This window comes from Cephus cinctus, unplaced genomic scaffold (assembly GCF_000341935.2).
Source record: "Cephus cinctus unplaced genomic scaffold, Ccin1 Ccin1_scaffold1146, whole genome shotgun sequence".
NCBI lineage: Eukaryota > Metazoa > Arthropoda > Insecta > Hymenoptera > Cephidae > Cephus > Cephus cinctus.
In genome coordinates, this window is record NW_014333641.1 from 213918 (window position 1) to 232439 (window position 18522).

General features: G+C 39.5%; 3 protein-coding genes across 19 annotated transcripts in view; 2 read left to right on the forward strand and 1 right to left on the reverse strand.

The window, feature by feature from the left end:
- The window catches only part of LOC107272239 (Down syndrome cell adhesion molecule-like protein Dscam2), a 45856-nt gene extending 33916 nt beyond the window's left edge, over positions 1–11940 (forward strand). For 2 of the 16 annotated variants that reach the window (XM_025089562.1, XM_015749195.2), the window contains exons 10-30: positions 30–302; positions 612–896; positions 4743–4862; positions 4978–5151; positions 5242–5392; positions 5489–5637; positions 5729–5860; positions 5950–6250; positions 6358–6536; positions 6606–6775; positions 6862–7000; positions 7112–7229; positions 7320–7768; positions 7829–8010; positions 8082–8475; positions 8546–8689; positions 8754–8954; positions 9185–9393; positions 9513–9666; positions 9748–9850; positions 9962–11940. In XM_025089562.1, the coding sequence (XP_024945330.1) occupies positions 30–302; positions 612–896; positions 4743–4862; positions 4978–5151; positions 5242–5392; positions 5489–5637; positions 5729–5860; positions 5950–6250; positions 6358–6536; positions 6606–6775; positions 6862–7000; positions 7112–7229; positions 7320–7768; positions 7829–8010; positions 8082–8475; positions 8546–8689; positions 8754–8954; positions 9185–9393; positions 9513–9666; positions 9748–9850; positions 9962–10217 (4283 nt within the window). In that variant the 3' untranslated portion in view covers positions 10218–11940. Of the gene's footprint in view, positions 1–29; positions 897–1877; positions 2178–4742; positions 4863–4977; positions 5152–5241; positions 5393–5488; positions 5638–5728; positions 5861–5949; positions 6251–6357; positions 6537–6605; positions 6776–6861; positions 7001–7111; positions 7230–7319; positions 7769–7828; positions 8011–8081; positions 8476–8545; positions 8690–8753; positions 8955–9036; positions 9165–9184; positions 9394–9512; positions 9667–9747; positions 9851–9936 lie in introns of those variants that run through there. The other 14 variants (XM_025089561.1, XM_015749194.2, XM_025089554.1 and 11 more) reach the window with 12 other exon arrangements.
- Positions 11941–12319: 379 nt separating this feature from the next.
- Positions 12320–15148, reverse strand: LOC107272242 (coiled-coil domain-containing protein 93). Of its 2 annotated transcripts, XM_015749209.2 has the most exons (12): positions 14830–15147; positions 14644–14757; positions 14488–14582; positions 14307–14418; positions 14073–14228; positions 13772–13993; positions 13584–13685; positions 13300–13517; positions 12912–13228; positions 12732–12852; positions 12561–12645; positions 12320–12500 (listed from the first exon to the last, which is right to left on the reverse strand). In XM_015749209.2, the coding sequence occupies exons 1-12, from the start codon at positions 14878–14880 to the stop codon at positions 12339–12341; spliced, it is 1755 nt and encodes a 584-aa protein (XP_015604695.1). In that variant the 5' UTR covers positions 14881–15147; the 3' UTR covers positions 12320–12338. The 2 variants fall into 2 exon arrangements, with proteins under 2 accessions (XP_015604695.1, XP_024945333.1); XM_025089565.1 differs by lacking the exons at positions 14307–14418; positions 14488–14582 and having other exon boundaries at positions 14830–15148.
- A 1272-nt stretch (positions 15149–16420) lies between these two features.
- Positions 16421–18233, forward strand: LOC107272244 (3-ketodihydrosphingosine reductase). Its single transcript, XM_015749215.2, has 4 exons — positions 16421–16924; positions 17018–17447; positions 17612–17853; positions 17918–18233. The coding sequence occupies exons 1-4, from the start codon at positions 16808–16810 to the stop codon at positions 18128–18130; spliced, it is 1002 nt and encodes a 333-aa protein (XP_015604701.1). The 5' UTR covers positions 16421–16807; the 3' UTR covers positions 18131–18233.
- The last annotated feature ends 289 nt before the right edge of the window (positions 18234–18522 follow it).

Sequence of the window (18522 nt, forward strand, 5' to 3'; positions counted from 1 at the left end):
TATAATTATTTTTTACATAAAAATATCAGGTCTTCCCTACATACGATTCATCCCAAAAGTAACTGCCGTGGCTGGTGAAACTTTACGACTGAAATGCCCGGTAGCTGGTTATCCTATAGAAGAAATCAAATGGGAACGTGCCGGACGTGAGCTACCGGATGATCTACGTCAGAAGGTACTACCGGATGGCACCCTGGTGGTTTCCAGCGTCCAAAAGGAAGGCGACACCGGTGTATACACTTGCTGGGCGAGCAATAAGCAAGGACACAGTGCCAGAAGATCCGGGGACGTAGCTGTAATCGGTAAGGCCATCGATAACACTGTTATCAAAATATACCTTAGGAAACTGATGACTCTGCCTACACGAAGACGAACCAGAGGTACCGCTCTCCGAGAACAAACTCTATCCCCGTACGACGTCCTATGTCGCCATCTTCTTGGACGAGAAGCTGAACCAATCAGATTTAAAGAACAGAATACCCGGAATTCACATGAAAATCTAAGGGGGTTTTCAGGAACGAAGAAGAATGAAAAATCCATGGACCGCATTATCGCGGTCACCAGGAGGATGATCATCATGTATTCGTGTATTGGTTTTATTGTTATTTCAGTACCTCCCAAAATTAGCCCATTCACGGCAGACCGTGATCTTCATCTTGGAGAGAGAACGACCCTGACCTGCTCCGTGACACGGGGTGACTTGCCACTGTCAATTTCTTGGCTGAAAGACGGCCGCTCGATGGGTCCTTCGGAACGTGTCACTGTCACCAATGTGGACCAGTTCAATAGCATACTGATGATTGAAAGTTTATCTCCAGATCACAACGGAAACTACTCGTGCGTTGCGCGGAATCTCGCCGCAGAGGTATCGCACACGCAACGGCTTGTGGTTCATGGTAATCCTCTTCTAGGCCCCAACGATCGCCCGACGCCCTGGCCGCCCACCCCCGTGCGTCTGTGCGAATGCGTTAAAGCGTCTGTATCAGTGGTGTGACGTACGGCCGGCCGGCGCATCCCTCTTTACTATAAAACACAAACCCTTCGCTCCACTCTGCCAGAGTATACAGTCTATCTTCTGAACCGTCGATCCTTTCTATTTTTATTTCCATCACCCTTACCGCTACTACCCTCTCATAATACTACACCACCTCCTGCCATCTACTACCATCCACACCGAATCGCATAACTCGACGGCGTTGATGTTTGTTCATGCCGATTTCGCCTGTCGACCTTTTTGCACGAAGCTACCCCCCCCCCACTGACTCCTTCAACCCCCCTCCTGTCTACCAGGAGCGACACATCCAAAGAAACCAACCCCTCGGCGACGAAACGAATTTCCTGTGCCGGCAGGTCGTCCGCTCTCTCGAGCATCCGCTTCGTTCTCGTGGTTACCGCTAGGGGGACAATAAAAAGACCATTCCCCAGCTGAAATCACGGAGAAATCACTGCTCGGGGTTGTCACGGCAGTCGGTATTGCTGTATATATTATCCAATAGACATCAACCGTCTCGCGACTGAAGAGGGATGCTCGGGAGGGGGGAATCTTGGGGATGCTGTGAAATAACGTCGAATGCCGTCGAATGCCCGTTGAATGCTGCTCTTTTGCGTTGAACGATGGTGTGACACGGGGGTCGTGCGATATTCTATGTACAAGGGCGGCAGGTAGCAGTCCGTGGCGGGGCCAACCTCTCTCTCTCTCTCTTGTATATACATATTACATAATACGTTACTATACTCTATACCTATACTGTATATATACATATACATACATGAACGTACTACCATCATTATTACCTGTACGAAAGTTTTTCCGTTTTTGGTGCAATCTTTTTCTCGCTCTCACGTATGGTTCTCTCTTCTCTCTTGACCTTTTCCAGTACCCCCTATAATTGAGCCATTTACCTTCCAAGAGGGACTTTCCGAGGGGATGCGGACGCGGACGGTGTGCGGGGTCGCGGCGGGTGATCCACCACTTACCATTTCCTGGCTGAAAGACGGCCAAACTCCTTTTCCTCTGCCACCAAAGCTGGCCTCCGTCGCCAATGTCTCCCAACTGGATCCTTATTCCAGTCTACTCAGTATATCGAGCCTCGCGGCCGAACACTCTGGCGACTATACCTGCGTCGCCGCGAACCCCGCCGCCGAGGTCAGGTACACGGCCAAGCTACAGGTAAAAGGTAACTAGATGATCGACCCCTTATCCAACCTCCTATACTGCCAACAAAATCTTTCCTTAAGGTCCTCGTCAAATTGCAGCTGTTATTTCAACCTATCGTTACGTTCGACTTGTATACTTAGAACATTCGTGACTTACGTCGAAAATTGACAATTTATTCGAATAAAATTGTCCTTGCGTATCATCGTGCAATTACTGATATTAAAATATTAATATTACTTGAGTCTGTAATGATGATCTGACAAATGGAAAGTCCAATTGATAAATTTCAACTGGATATACAAAAATATTTCACATGAGACAAATTTCATTGTTTATATTTCATTTTTAAAGATATTCATTCAAATCGGTAACTGTTATTTATGATATCCGATACAGTTTCAATTTATAATGTAATTTTACAAAAAAAAAAGTTCACTTCAAATTCGATTACTCCTGATCCAATCAGTCCTGGCGAATCCCGTCACACAAAGTCTTCATCATCATCGTCACGACGTCACGCTTTCGACTCTAATCCCGCGCCATCAGCTGCCATCGTGTGTCGTCATCAATACTTCGCTCGTAATGCGATGTCAAAAATTGTACACATCGAAATAACGATTTATCAATTTCAACATGTCCAATATGACACATCAAACGTATACGTATATTATATCCAGTAAAAATTATTTTAATACAGCTCAAGTGTCAATTTTAAATGCAGTGTATAAACTTTATCTTTGCGTTGTAGCGTACAAAACTCGTATTAAAAGATACGAAAGATCAGTTTCCAAGAAAGATAATATTTTTCAAACAAATTCTAACGTACACGGCACCTCGGCCAAGTTCTGGTGACGATACAGTCGCACCCTGTAACCTAGAATTCCCCAGACACAGTGTGTATTACATTTGCGTTGCTTTGGCTCTCTGGGAATGCGTCGGTATCTCGTGGACCCCCTGAGGTTTGCTTGACTTGACCGAATAATAAGGTAACAGTTGCACCTTCCTTTATTTAAAACGTTTTTCTCTACTGTACCTCTTGTGTGCGTGTGTGAAAGAATACTTTGCATGTTTGCGATCTACGATCTACTAGTATACAACCACTTTATTCCGTTCCTGTTCTATTTATCTTCTTGTTCACCCTTAACTGTTGGTATTTATTGTATATTAAATCTTTCGATCATCTTTATCTCTCTTTGGCATGACTTTCTTTCTACATTCTTTATTATCGTCCAGAGCCAACTGGAAAGGCAGGTTAGTTTCACTCCTAAACTGAAGTTACCGTAATATCTCACGTATTTTCATCCAGTCAAATTGACAGTTCAGAAGTGACTTCTGCTTCAGTATGAACTTCCGACCTTTCTCGTTTGCACTGTATCACTGTACCACTTAATCTGTAGGTAGTATGTATATATATATACGTATATCGAACCTAGTCGTTAGAGACGGGATTTTGTCGCAGTGACACAAAGCGTTAACCACATAACCTCCCGTACGTCTTACTAATTCCTCTTTCTTAACGTACGCATTAATCATTATTACACTCATGACAATTCTACGTGTGTAACACGAGTAAAGATATATACGTTCACGATCATATAAATATTGCCGTTTTGTATAACGTTGAATTACCCTCACAGTACTTAATATCGCTTGTGCAGCGTTTTCTTTTGACAATCACCGTAAAGTAGAACCCGGAACCCCCTTGAACTCACCTGTCAAATTTATCACTAAATATCATTGATCGTTTTACGGCGGGGTGCTCGTCATACTATTCAAATACGATATAAAAGTCAGATAATTTTCCAAAATTTTTAACCAGACAAATTGACGAAACACCCCACGTTTAACCGTCAATTCCTTTGACTCCGGATTCCTTATATTCCTTGTTTCCTGAATCAGGTGGAACCAAATAATATCCTTTCGTAATAATCATTGTCTATCTTGCTCTTTGCCTTTATATTGCCACTTCGTACATTGCCACGTACACCTTATATACATTTGGTATATTCATATTCATATGTATCCTATGCATACACATGTTAACAAATTACATTTAGTTTGTGCAGCATACAGTTTCTTGCTAAAGTGACATAAGTCCCGTACTCAACCAGTGCTTATTGAAGTTCAATTTTTTTGTAGATTATTATGTTTATTCAAAATAAATTTCATAGTCAACTTATATACAGTTTATTATTGATATGAAATTTTTAAGTGATATATAACGTCCTGTTTTTGGATGGACGTAAAGGTTGTATTTGATTTATTAATAAAATGCACAATTATCATATGATAAGTGCGGTTACATGTGTCATGTCTATAGGTATATATATGTTGATGTGTTTATATCTCTAATCACAGTTGATACCACCGTAAATAAGCGATGTTAGAGAATCACGATAGAAGTACACGCTTGTCGACAGCACCGTCCGTGCTTTGATGGCGTCGTGCCGCGCTTTGTTGACGACCTCCCAAAAATCACGCGCTTTACCTACATACCTATTTATATTAATTAAGATAATTAAACGATTTATACGTCTTTAAATACCCGGAAATTATTATTTAAATTTGACAATCTGCCTTTCAGTGCCGCCACGGTGGATAGTCGAACCGACTGACGTGAACGTGGAGAGAAATAGACACGTGGCACTGCACTGTCAAGCACAGGGCGTGCCGAATCCGACGATAGTTTGGAAAAAGGCTACTGGTAAATTTTTAAATATATATATAATATATATTTAATGTATAAAATTCATCCAAGGATAACAGCAGTCGAATATACTATATATATATATATGTATATTCTCTTTTATTTTGCACAGGTGGTAAATCGGGGGAGTACGAAGAATTGCGTGATAGAGCTTACACAAAGCTTTTGAGCAACGGTACTCTTCTGTTGCAACATGTCAAGGAGGATCGTGAAGGTTTTTATTTGTGTCAAGCCAGTAATGGTATTGGTACTGGTATCGGAAAGGTCGTCCAGCTTAAAGTCAATTGTAAGTAGGGGATGACGATGAATTTCTAAGGGTATACAGAATTTGATGAAAAGATTTTTTATTAAACATGAGAAATCTGTATTTTCGTAGCTTCGCCCTACTTTGCTGCACCCTCGCGATTGATCACCGTCAAAAAGGGAGACACTGCCACCCTCCATTGCGAAGTTCATGGCGATAAGCCTGTTATCGTCACGTGGCTCAAGGGTGGAAAGATCGAACTAAATCCTTCGACAAATTATCGGTGGGATATTGTGATTAGAGGTCTTCTACATTGCAGGGAGATATCAATCGAATAATCTAAGTCGATTGACTTTTCCTTCTTTTTCTACTCCTATAGAGTCACTGTTAAACAGGAAGTGATACCAGATGGGGTTGTTGCACAGTTACAAATTGCGTCCGCGGAAGCTTCTGACAGTGGAGCTTACTTTTGTCAAGCTAGCAATCTTTATGGACGAGATCAGCAATTGGTCCAGCTTCTTGTTCAAGGTTGTATAATTACTTTTGTTGTGAACGTAGCTTTAAGATGACAATTACTATGAGCGAGGCCGTATAATTATTTTTATCGTGAATCTTGCAGAACCGCCACATCCTCCGAACTCTCTTGAAACAGCAATGGTGGCTAGTCGAAGTATCAATGTAAAGTGGCAGCATAAAGCTCAGGATACTAGTGAAGTATCCAAGTATATACTTCAGTACAAAGAGGGTGAAGGTATAGTAGATTTGTTTGATAGTTTGTACATGCAAAATATTCTTGTTAAGGAATAAGAATGTTGAATCGAGATTTCATGATTTGATCAGGTGGTATCTGGCAGCAACAAGAATTGACTGGAACACCCTTACCCTACGCAGCATTGATAGACGAACTGAAACCAGCAACCAGGTATACGATCCGTATCATCGCGGAAGGACCAGCTGGACGATCGGTACCGTCATCTGAACTGATGGTTAGAACTGAACCTCAAAGACCAGCTGGACCACCTATCAACCTAGCAGCCAGAGCACTCTCTTCGACAGAAGTCCTCGTGACCTGGGCACCACCTATACCTGAACTCAGACACGGGGACGTTCAAGGATTCAACGTCGGTTACAGGGAGACGAGGTGCGAGAATGAATCCTTCCACAATGTCCTACCCTTCCACGCTCCTACAACGCCTACTTTAAAGCGTTAATGGCGGTGCGGTCGAACCAAACGTGAACCTGTCGCAGCTCTGGAAATCCAGCTTACAACTTCACTTCCGTTGCCGGGGATGGCGAGGATGGAGGCGGTGAACTACGCCTGACTGCACTGCGACCTTATACACGTTACACCCTTGTTGTTCAGGCCTACAATCAGGTTGGTTCAGGACCATTATCAGAGCCGCTGACTACACAGACCCTTGAGGATGGTGAGGAAAGCTTGTTTTCTTATCAATTATTTCTCTTAGCTTGATATTAATTAATCGGCATTTTATTAGTGCCCAGCATGCCACCCGAGGATGTTCGATGTGCCTCATTGACTGCACAGTCTCTGCAGGTTTCATGGCAACCACCACCTAATTCACACAGCAATGGTATTATTCAAGGATACAAGTTGCATTATGAACCAGTTTTAGCTGAAGTATGGCGTGGTGCTGATGAAATTGAGGTATTTCCTATCTTTGACATGTCCATTGTAAGCTTTTGGATGAACGACGTGTAAAGTGTGTTGGATCATTTTAATTTATGGTAAAGGTGCGAAAGACTAGTGCTCTGACTGCCGTTCTTACTGGTTTAAGAAGATATACAAACTACAGTATACAAGTATTGGCTTTTACAAGAGTCGGCGATGGTGTACCAACTAGGACAACTTATTGTCATACAGAAGAAGACGGTGATTAATGTTACTTTCTCCTGAAACTAATTATATAGCGGGTGTATTTAAATTATATAATTAATTAACACTTGCGGTAACGAGATTTTAATTATCTTGAGAAATTTTCAGTTCCCGGAAGTCCAGCCGATATAAAGGTCGTTGTAAGTTCACCCCAGGCACTTTTAATTTCGTGGTTACCACCTTTAGAACCTAATGGAATAATTACGACGTACAATTTATATACAAGGCAAGCCATTGTTCGTTTTCTATTAATGATTTTAATTTTCGACTCATTGTGTAATCCTATATTCCATATTTCTTATTTATTGTATCATAGAATCGTAAATGGACGCGAAGAACTTAATCATGGGAAAAGAGTACTCCCAGCAACGAACACCTTCTTCGAAGCATCAGGACTACAGTCGCACGTTGAATACCAATTTTGGGTAACAGCGAGCACAAGAGTAGGCGAAGGTCAAAGTTCACGAGTAGCTGCTCAAGTACCAACGAATCGTGTAGCTGCACGAATCACGTCATTTGGAGGTCACATTATACGTCCTTGGAGAGGATCGGCCACGCTTGCCTGCAATGCGGTTGGTGAACCAACGCGTGAATGGTTCAAGGGTGTTGAACAAATTCGAGCGGATTCTAATCGAAATATACAAATTTTACAAACCGGTGAACTTGTTTTGTCAAGTCTTCAGACTCACGACAGTGGAAATTATACTTGTCAAGTAGAAAATTCTCAAGGAAGCGATCGACTGCAGTATACTCTTATCGTACAAGGTGACTGTGACAATTAATTAAAATATAATTTGATTACTGATTAGAAAAACTGTTTCACAGTTCCACCAAGTGCACCAGTCCTTTACGTAACTAGTTCAACCTCCAGCAGTATCTTGCTCCATTGGAAACCTGGACATAATGGAGGAGCTCCACTGACTGGTTACACTCTTCATCATCGTAGGACTCATGCAAATTTGGAAGAACTTCAGTTACCACGTCGTGCAACGAATCATGAATTAAAGGTATATTAGTGTAGATTATAAAATTGTATCACGCAATTGGAAGGATTGGGAATTTAAGTATCTCTTTTCAGGGTTTACTATGCGGCAATACGTACCACCTTTATTTGACTTCTCACAATAAAATAGGTAGCAGTCCTTCGTCTCCTGTTTTATCAGTTCGCACTCAAGGTCAAGCACCTGGTATACCACCAGCTGCTGCATTACTGGGTCCAAATTCCACCACTCTAACACTGCGTCTTCATGTTTGGCCTGACAATGGCTGTCCAATTCTCTATTTTGTGATTCAATATAGACCGATCAATGGTTTTCACTGGATATTGGTATCGAACAATGTAAAGATGCAGCGAAGATACATTGTAACAAATCTCTCACCAAGTTCAGTCTATCAGCTTAAAGTTGAGGCATACAACGTAGCTGGTAGCAATCAGGCAGAATTCACTTTTGTTACACTCACAAAAGATGGCGGTAAGATCCTTACTAAAGAGTATAAGTATCCATTCAAAATAGTCTTGCTTACTAAAATTTTCTTTTACAGATCCACCACCACCAGAATTATCAAAACGTGGTATCACTTCAGTAATACCGTTTTATGCTGACGTGAAGGTCATGCTTCCATTGTTAGTTGCCATGCTGGCATTATTGGCAGCTGCAGCGACAGTTGTCTTCCGTTGGAGAAACAGTAAATATGACATTCACCAGGTACCTTAAGAACGAGTAACTATGTTGATGCAATTCTTTTCCAGGATACCTAGGAGACAGAGTACAACGACCTATGAAGGAATCCCAGGAGAATCAACAGAATGCTGAAACGCAAAGAGAAAGATATTACGCAACCATTCACAAGGTTGCTCTTCAACAAGCAACGAGCGCCGGTGGACCAGACAAGATTCCAGGTGAACGTTTATTACGATACGGCGGACAGGTTCGATATGTCCAACAGACAAGTAAGTAGTGTGCAAAAAAGAAATAGAAGAATCCGATTGGCATAGGAAGGCAGTATATATAATATTTAAAAAATTGTATTAGTCGAAAAAGAAGAGAGAGCGCGAAGATTATATGAAAGGAGTAAATTAATATGGTGAACCTGGCCCGTTGGCCGGCGTAACTCTGTTATCACTCTAAATGGAAACCTGACGCCATTTAAAAGGTAGGCAATGCCTCTGATGGGTTACAGAGACGGCGGAGGACATCTCGCCGTACGCTACGTTCCAGCTTTCGGAGGGTGGCGCGGGAAGCCTGGGAGGGCTGGGAGGATTGGGAGGACTGGGAGGGGCAGCGGAAGCGTCAACGGCCGGACTTCATCCCAACAATACACTTCTTCACAGTTTCATGTATCACGAGCACGCCATGACAGAAGGATGCGCAAGTCCGCCACCCGCAGCGGTAAAATCTCTTTAAATAAATAAAATTTTGCTAATATCTCAACAGTAAAAAAATGCCTGCGTCTCTCTAACTTGAATTATATAAAATATTTCTAATAACGCTTGCTTATTTTTTTTTAGAGTATGAAGAGTGTGTCGTCCCGTCGACGTCATCAAAGGAAGCAGCAAGCACCAGGAGATGTGGAGAGCGACGAGAGCGAGTCTGACCCAGATCAATTGACGAGTTCAAGAACGGAGTCATCGAATCAGTTGGACGCCGGGAAATTGAAGCATAGTAAGTTTTAATCAATTTTTAATAATTTCGTATTGTTTCGAATGAAATGAAAAATTTATATTGATATCTTTTCCATTGTAGTCCGAGCAGTTTCAGACTTCATCTATCATGGAACATCCAGCACTTCTTCAGATATTTCACCCATGTCCGAACAGAAATCCCTTCCCAGAAGAGGACGCTCCAGGTAAGCAGGTTAACTCCATATCTATAGTCGCATACAAAACCTCCATCATTTCATTCCGCACATCTCACAATGACAATCCACATAAGATCATCGATACGGCTATCTCTTAAGATGGCATGTTCCCAGCAGGAGCTCACTGCGCACTCTTCTCCCACCGATATCGGTAGCGGAAACGGCCTTCGTCGGGAATCAAACGAGTGTGAGACCCTCGACTGGAAGTGGTGAACGTGGTGATCGACCCGAGCTCAGTGAAGCAGAGTGCGACATTGATTCCCTGAAGAAACTAAAATTAGGCCTGCGCAGTTCTCTTTGGTCCAGACCCAACACGCAGAACAATACCTCCTCGGATTACTCCATCGCCGTCTAGATTGCGCGTAACCAATATTCGGATTCTCATTTCGCAATCAACTAAGGGGATGGTTCTACCCCTCGCAACTGGATCGTCACGTGACATGGTTATACAATCGTACGCAGGCTTGTCACTTCCCATTTGTACTTAGTGCGGGAAAAATATCAACAAGCTGTACCTTTCCTCGTCTTCCTGATCACGTTCTCCAATCAATCAATCACACCCATTACCAATCGATGACCCTCAAAAATATCACTTTTGGCGTTACTTAACAAAACAAACTATTCCTTCCTAATAATTTCCAATTGTTGTTAAGATGACTCTGATCGGCAATTTCTGGTCGTATTAGATATTTTTAATTCTTCCCACGATATCGGTGTCTGACAAAATGAGAGCGGTAAGCGTTAATTATAATAAAGAGAACGATGATGGTGAGAGCGAGAGAATGAATATAAATGTGAGAAGAAAGAGAAGGAACGTGAATAAGAAGTATGTAGGTCTGAATGTACGCCAGGCAATTACGCAAGTATGAATAATTTTTGTGCAAAATTGTTAGTGTATGTGCCAAACGACAATTTGCTCAGACCGCTGCGTGACAAGTTCCCAGCGTGTAAATTCCCATCCGAGACCAAAGACTTATACGTACCAAACATGGAGAAAATCATTTAGGTATCCATTTTGCATCATGATGGATGATGAAACCGATTTGAGATTTCGTATCGTCCGAACGGGAGATGCGAAATTACGGGGTATGGAATTTTATTTGCCGATAAACAGATAAATGCGTCAAATGAATTACCAGGAGACTTCTTATATATGGGATGATTACGAAGCAAATGAAAATGAAGTAATATATGAGACCGAATGAATGAGGGGGAGGGATAGACATTAAAAAAAAAAATGATTAAAGCAAGAAGGAAATGCTTATAGAACATTAAAGAGAGAGAAAATGATAAGAAAAAAAGGAGGATTGTCATACTGTAAAGTTTATACATATGCATATGATTGTGTTGATTATTCTAAGCCATAGAATAACCATGTGGATGAGTGATCCAACGATCGAAAATTCGTTGTGCATTTTCGGCGCAAATGAGGCATACGCACGCGTGTATAATTGCGACGCATTTCATATATAGATTAAAAGATATATACATATATATACGACAAAGGCACTCAATCAAACTCGGGGAGTTCGATTATTCTGGGTTTTCTCGCAAAACGTGTCGTTTACGAGCAATTAACGGCGTGACCTTTGGTCCAAGTGATTTTGTACATTTTCTTATTCTCTGACTGCCGATAACTTTTTTACACTCGGTTTCCAAAGGGTTTGGAAAGAGGGAGGGTGGTAGGCGTTATTGTTTATTACTGCTGGTCGGCATGTTTGACTGACACTCAAAAGCGCGAAACAGATGACATCTGATTAATGAAAAGAGTGCAAATGATTTTAGAATTCTATATGAGAACGACGCGAATGAATGTTTGCGTGAACGGTCTCCTTTATTATTGTGATGATTATGATGATGTTTATGAAGTATGGCTTCACACGCTCCACTTCGATACGATACGAGTCTCGATATGTAGATGTCAAACTCATAAAATTATCCCACATTGTATGAGAAAGTAATGGCGTATTGTGGGGTATCAAAACATGTAACTCTTAATTCTATTATGGAACTTTGTTCCGAAGATATTGCGTCGCTCATAGGATCGACTAAATAAATTGATGTGATCAACGGGCAAAGTTTCTTGTTATTTTCACCAATCACCCTCGTCCTTCATTCCATTGTTTTGCATTGTTGCACTTAGCAAGATGATTTTTGATCTTTTTTTGTTAGACATATATTAGTGTGTGTGTATATATATATATATTGTGACGTGCTTTTTCGAATCACTGTCCCAAGGCGGCTCCGGTTACCGATACAGATAACGTTCTCGATTTCTGGTTCCCTTCGGGTCGCCACCCTGCTCAGAAGCTACGCTCTCGGGTTGATTCGTACAGTTATGTCAAGGCTCTCGTAAGATTTCGTTATTGTTTAGTTGAGGTCGAGAGGCTCGAATCTACCGTGGGGAGATAGTCTTGACGTACCTAGTTGCCCGGCAGAGAAGAGTACCCGACGGAGACGTCTCCAGTATATATATTCATGGTCCACGAAGTTGAGCTAATAACGCTTCGTTTTTGCGACACTCAGTTGTTAATTGTTGAACTGCAACAACGTAACGGCGTTGTTGTTCTATTAATGTAACGAGCTGTTGACTCAGAGCATCCCTTCTGATCTTTTCATCGGCGCATCTTCTTTCCACCTTGATATTGAAGTACATACTTTTTATTTTGTTACTTGTTGAGTAAATTATGGTACATACCTTTGCTTTGTTCTTATCCACACCTGCGACAATAGCTTCGAACTGCTTTAAAAATTGTTCCTTGCCACTTGTCGATGACATAGCTCTATTGAAAAGATAATTAAGATACGGTGGGTTCGTTAGACAATTAACATTGTAAGTAATAGAGATAGTGGTTGATAATCGTCTTACTCGTTGTAATTATCTTGTATGGAATTTAACAAAGTCAATTCCTTGCTCAGATACAATTTTGTATCGTCCAGTGTATTGTACAAGGTATAATATTGCTTAGTTTCCTTATGTTTCGCTGAAACTGGAGGTTTTTTTTTATATAAAAATAATATTGATGCTTGTAGGACATATATCGTGTACCTTGATTATATAGTTCCAAAAAACGTCGTTGATATTGGTTTAATTCAGAACGACCTGGGACATCATCAAGTTGCCTCGTTAATGATGCTATTGCACGATTTTTTTTAGCTAATTGTAATCGCAACTTATTGACAATTTCTTTTTGCTCCTCATATTCCACTGTATGCATTTCTTCTTCGCGTAATTCACTACTCTCAACCTGTGAGACCATTTCTTGAAATACATTCAAGTCTGCTTTGCATTGTTCGCGAAATTTATGTTCCTGATCTTTCATATTATCATGCACCAGGAGAAGCTGTTCCAAATTTTGTATAATACTAAAAAATGTATTAGAAATAATCGAGATGAGCATTATTAATTAAATTGCACCGTATACTTATTTGTTTACCTTCTATTCTCATCAGTTTCCATATCTTTCATTGCTTGGAATGCATCTTGTACACTACGTTCCTCTGTGCGAACTTTATTCAGTCTCTCAATTGTTTCGGATACCTTCTCCAATAAGGCATCTTTTTCCTTTTTCAACTTCTGTTCTCTGCTTTTTAGATTTGTTTTTTGCTTGTCCAGCGCAGCAATTGCACCAATCAACGTTGACATAGAATTTTCCTGAATAGTTGGTTTTCATGAGCTGATATAGCATATGGTAATTAAAAATGCTAAGTGGATACATACTTCAGCTCCTACATTTAAGGAAGCATATTGCTTAGTAACTTCAGCAATTTCTTGTGCCTGCATACCTACAATGCTTCCAACTGCACTGGCACTTAGACGACTCTATTTGATAAGTTTGTGAAATAAAGAAATATTTAACATTTTGCTTCTTGATATAAAGGTTATAAAATAAGAGCTAAAAGACTTACTATATTATCATCAGCAATGGACATACTTTTCATTAAGTCATCACTATTCTCCTCTTGTTCTTTTGCATTGGAATTAGATACACCCTGCAATGTGCTTGTTTTTGATAGTACTGATGTAATCGCCAATGAACCATATTCCAAAAGAGTACTTCGAACTTGATCAATTTCATCACTCAAAGGAGGATCTTTCCGTTTAAAACAACGTCGTGGTTCAAATGCTTTCTACATTTGCAAAGATCATAAAAGACATGCACTTTGTACAAGGCATAGAATATCAAACTTATAAAATATTTGTCTTTACCTTAGCTGATTTAATGTAGGGAATGATGGTTTTCTTCTCAATGACTTTATCATGATCTTCCAAAAAGGAATAATTCTTGTCAAACTGACTGATCGCAAATGATCTGACTAAGTCACCTGTTTCTTCCCTCTTTTCCATTGAGCGTTTGACTAGCCACTAAAAATTATCAATTTATTTATTTTTTTTTTAAGTATTTCATTTACATGGAACTATAATGTATCATTAAAATCTCACTTGAATAATTGGAAATATATGGATACAATCTAAACCTTGTATTTGGTGAGGTTCAATTCTATGTGGACAATTCATTTTTGGTAACATGACAACAATTTTTTCAGTCAGGGAACTAAAAAATATAAATAATATAAATATTCCATTTGAAATGAGCATCTGATGGATGAGTAACTGCACTTACATTTTCTGACCAATTGTCAGATTCTCACGAAATAATAAATCTACATCGACATCAAAGTTACATGATTCGATACACCAAGTCATCCCACCAATAACCTGATAAATTATATAATTTGTTAATTCGTATGAAAATGAAACTTCTATATTAAATTCTTACCTTGTCAAAATTTGACAGGCCTTTTATTCTGGCTCTAAAATATCCAGCAGCAACCAAAAGATCAATAATTTCTTGAAACTTAATTGCCTGCTCTTCATCTTCACGAACATCAACCTGATAAAGTATGAAAATATCGTTCAGATAATTAAACTTTTAATATTTACAGAAATTCAATGAAAAACATACTTCGGCGGAGTCCGAGTTCTTCAAAAACTTTCTTGGCACGTTACTGAACATTTTTTTGACAGTTTTCCCACATATGATTGATTTTTAAATCACAAGAGCTGTTACGCCACCTATTCCAGTAACACGCAAGAGCAAAATCAACCAATTTTTGTTGCAAACTTTTTAGCAGAGCAACAATACTGTTGACTAGAGATAGATTACGTATTCCGGTTTGTCAGTACCACACAAATATGAATGTGATGAAAGATGAATAAGCTCTACCTGGCTCTACCGTGTACTTGGTACTTTCGCGAATCTGATATACCGACCCAACATGATGAAGTTATATATGAATCTCTTACTTTACTAACCGCAGATAATGACGGAATGTTTTTATGCCATAATTAGCAGTGTCACTCAGTGTCACTCTACGCCCCTCACTATCCGTTATGCTTGTTTTACTGTTCCTACTTTTTTGATCCGGCTGAGCATATTCAATCGAGTAGTTCTATAAAGGTTTTCACCCTGTTAGATTAACTATACGTAGAACATGATGAAGGGGATTGCTTTTCCGCCTCATCTGCTGAGCTTGCTCAAGTTATGGTCGCAATTTGCTCTTTCCGAAGCTTCCGACGGGGGCCTTAAGCACCCACGGGGTATGCTACGAACATGATTTTGCGTGCAGTGATTGTAGACAGTGTGTCTACTTTTTGCAACTATAAGCATAATTTGTTCGTTTTCCTAAAAATGTTCCAAGACGTTGTTGACCTTTGAGCACTCGTATGGGTAGAGACGATCCTATGTGTCGGTGGGGAGGTCGAGGTGTAGTCCGTTGGCTCTGGGTAAAGTCCTGTCTGCGCTTAAGGTCCTGGGTCAACTTCACTTGAAGCAATATAAGTGCTTTCAAGCAACTTTTAGATTAGTCAGTCTCTCTTTGAAACTGGACTTTCACGTTTATCTTATATTTGCGTATTTCTCGTTGCTCGAACAAACTTCCTTTGGTTCCTGAGGTTTTTCTCCTCGGAGTTCTAAGATTGGTAGTTTCAAGACCCAGGGGTTTTTTCCTTCATCCCCAAAACACGGTCCTCTGTTCGGCCTCGGAGAGATCGTATCTTCCTTGTGGAGAGGTAGGACTTCACGGAAAGGGGCGGGGAGGGCCCATTTCACATTTTCCATTCTCTTCGTTCCCTTTCAAACATCTTTTCTCTATCTTTTCACTTCCTCATTCTCCTTTTAGTCTTGCATTACAATCTCACTTTTTCCTTCTACTACTCTTCTAGTAACTGAATCGGTTTGTGGAAAGGATATAAAACCATTTATTCAGCCAATCATCAAATAGGAGAATTGGATCAAGTTGCACTATGAGTGGCGCAACGTTGACAGAAAAAGGTAAGAAGTAATCGAGATATAAGGAAAATAAAGAAGCAATAATAAAGTTATAAAAAAGGGAAGAATTCAAGGGATAAAGTAAAAAATAGAAAAATGTGAGGATAGAAATAGATGATACGGGAACATCCAAGAAATCAGTATACAAGGCCGGCTCGTGGAAAAATGAGCGCTCAGAGACCAAGTACTCCTTTCGGCACTCTCTCCCACTCCCCGGATTCTGCGCAGCAAGCTGCGCAACGGTAATTTTGGCAACTTCCAATCCTTCTAAGGAGTTTTGCGTGTTATTCTCTTCTAAGTGTTAATATATAAATTTATTACATTAAATAATTATTTTCTCTTTAATATTACTTCCCGTTAATTTCGCCATTCAGTGTCGTTTTATTTTGTAATCGGCAGCAACTTTCGGTGGATATTAAAGATGTCACGAGCAGCAGAAGTCTAATATTTGAGAATGAGTACTATCTGTAAAAACTGATCAATTCTTATCTATTATATTCAATTTTACGTTTCCTAACTAATTCAAAGTCGCTGGGCTATTGCATTTATAAAAGTAGTGTACGTCACAATCAGTACATTATAAATTAATAAGCTTCACAAGATTTTTTTCGAAATGGGAGTGTTTCTTGGTGTTGCTTTGGCAGGTTCCGTTGTTCTAATTATTATTTTAATCATAAAACAACTTTTTTGGCGTGGCCGACTTAAAAGTATCGCAAACAAACATGTCGTTGTAAGTTATTCAAATTATGATCTTTATAGTACAATTCGTATATCGCGTGCTTTATAAACAATTGTATGTACATTGACACCATTTATTATATAGGTAACTGGTGGTTCTAGTGGAATTGGAAAATGTGTGGCATTGTTAGCCGCTAAACAAGGTGCTCATGTGACAATTATAGCGCGAGATGTACAAAAATTGGAATCAGCCAAATCTGAAATTTTACAAGCATGTCGAAACAGAGATATTCAAAAGGTAGAATACCTTTCGCTGGACATTGGAAAGAGTTATGAGAATGTAGAGAAATCATTAAATGATCTAGAAAAAACTATGGGACCGATTTATATGCTTGTTAATTGCGCGGGTACCGCAATTTGTGGAAAAATTGAAGATACCACTACAGAGAATTTGAAGTATATGATAGACATCAATTTCCTTGGTACTTACTACTGTATTAAAGCTGTGGTACCCAGGATGAAAAGTACTAAGGAAGGAATCATTGTATTAACCTCTTCTCAAGCTGCTCTTTTAGGTCAGTAATATAATTGACATATAATACATTGTATATCATAGTGTTCGTAGGTACGATTACCATATATAACATTGTCATGCTAAACATATCACACCTATTTATAATTGTGTTAGTTTGCATTATTAACTTAATGAATAAAATGCGATTGAAGTGTCTTTGTTTAGGTGTGTTTGGTTATTCAGCTTATTCGAGTACTAAGTTTGCCCTTCGTGGTCTGGCCGAGAGCATAGCAATGGAGTTAAATCCTCACAATGTTAGTGTAACTCTTTGCTTACCACCGGATACAGACACACCAGGATTTGCTATAGAAGAGCTTTCAAAGCCCTTGGAAACTAAGTTGATTTCAGCAGCTGCTGGTCTTGTTAATCCAGAAGATGTTGCTGATCAGCTGATCAAAGATGCCTTGGTAATAAAGAATTCATTAAATTTGAAGGATCTATGTAACTAATATTAGAATAAATATTTTCCAGAGTGGCAAATTCTTCTCCACTGTTGGAATGGAAGGCTTCATTCTTACTACTTTATGTGCTGGAATGTCACCATTTAGTTCGCTTAGTGAGTTGATTCTGCAATCCTTACTTATGGGGTTGCTTAGACTTGTGAGTGCCTGCTATCTCATATCTTTCCAAAGGATTATTCTAAATTGTATGAAAACGCGTGATAAAAATAAGAAGTCTGAGTGAAAAAAGCATTCCACACAAAAATTTGTAACTTGCAAGTGCACACATGTACTTTGAGATATATTGTATAAATGTAATGCACAATAAATGAATACACTAATAATTATGTTTGATCTAAGTTTACAGTTCCAAACCATTCTTTGCATTCAACACAATCTGTTTTGCTGCTTAAGATATTTTTTAGTTTTTGCCAAATTGTGAACTTTGTATTTCTTTTTCATAACACATCTGTTTTATTCAATGTAATTTATTTTATGTTCATAGAATAAATTTGCACAAAAACTCAAACCATCATGCATATAATACAATGCAAGAGTCTATATGAATGTTTCATAATGCATCTTGCATTAGCATTAATCATGGCAAAAATATTTAATATAATAAGATTGCATAAC

Bases quoted from the DNA above. Each gene is read 5' to 3' on its own strand.
- LOC107272242 (XM_015749209.2), bottom strand. From the start codon at position 14,880: ATGTTCAGTAACGTGCCAAGAAAGTTTTTGAAGAACTCGGACTCCGCC. The intron at 14,229-14,306 runs GTGAGATTTTAA...GATAATTTTTAG, and splicing joins ATATATTTCCAATTATTCAA to TGGCTAGTCAAACGCTCAAT. The intron at 13,229-13,299 runs GTAAACAAATAA...TACATTTTTTAG, and splicing joins GAAACTGATGAGAATAGAAG to TATTATACAAAATTTGGAAC.
- LOC107272244 (XM_015749215.2), top strand. From the start codon at position 16,808: ATGGGAGTGTTTCTTGGTGTTGCTTTGGCAGGTTCCGTTGTTCTAATT. The intron at 16,925-17,017 runs GTAAGTTATTCA...TTTATTATATAG, and splicing joins TCGCAAACAAACATGTCGTT to GTAACTGGTGGTTCTAGTGG. The intron at 17,854-17,917 runs GTAATAAAGAAT...AATATTTTCCAG, and splicing joins AGCTGATCAAAGATGCCTTG to AGTGGCAAATTCTTCTCCAC.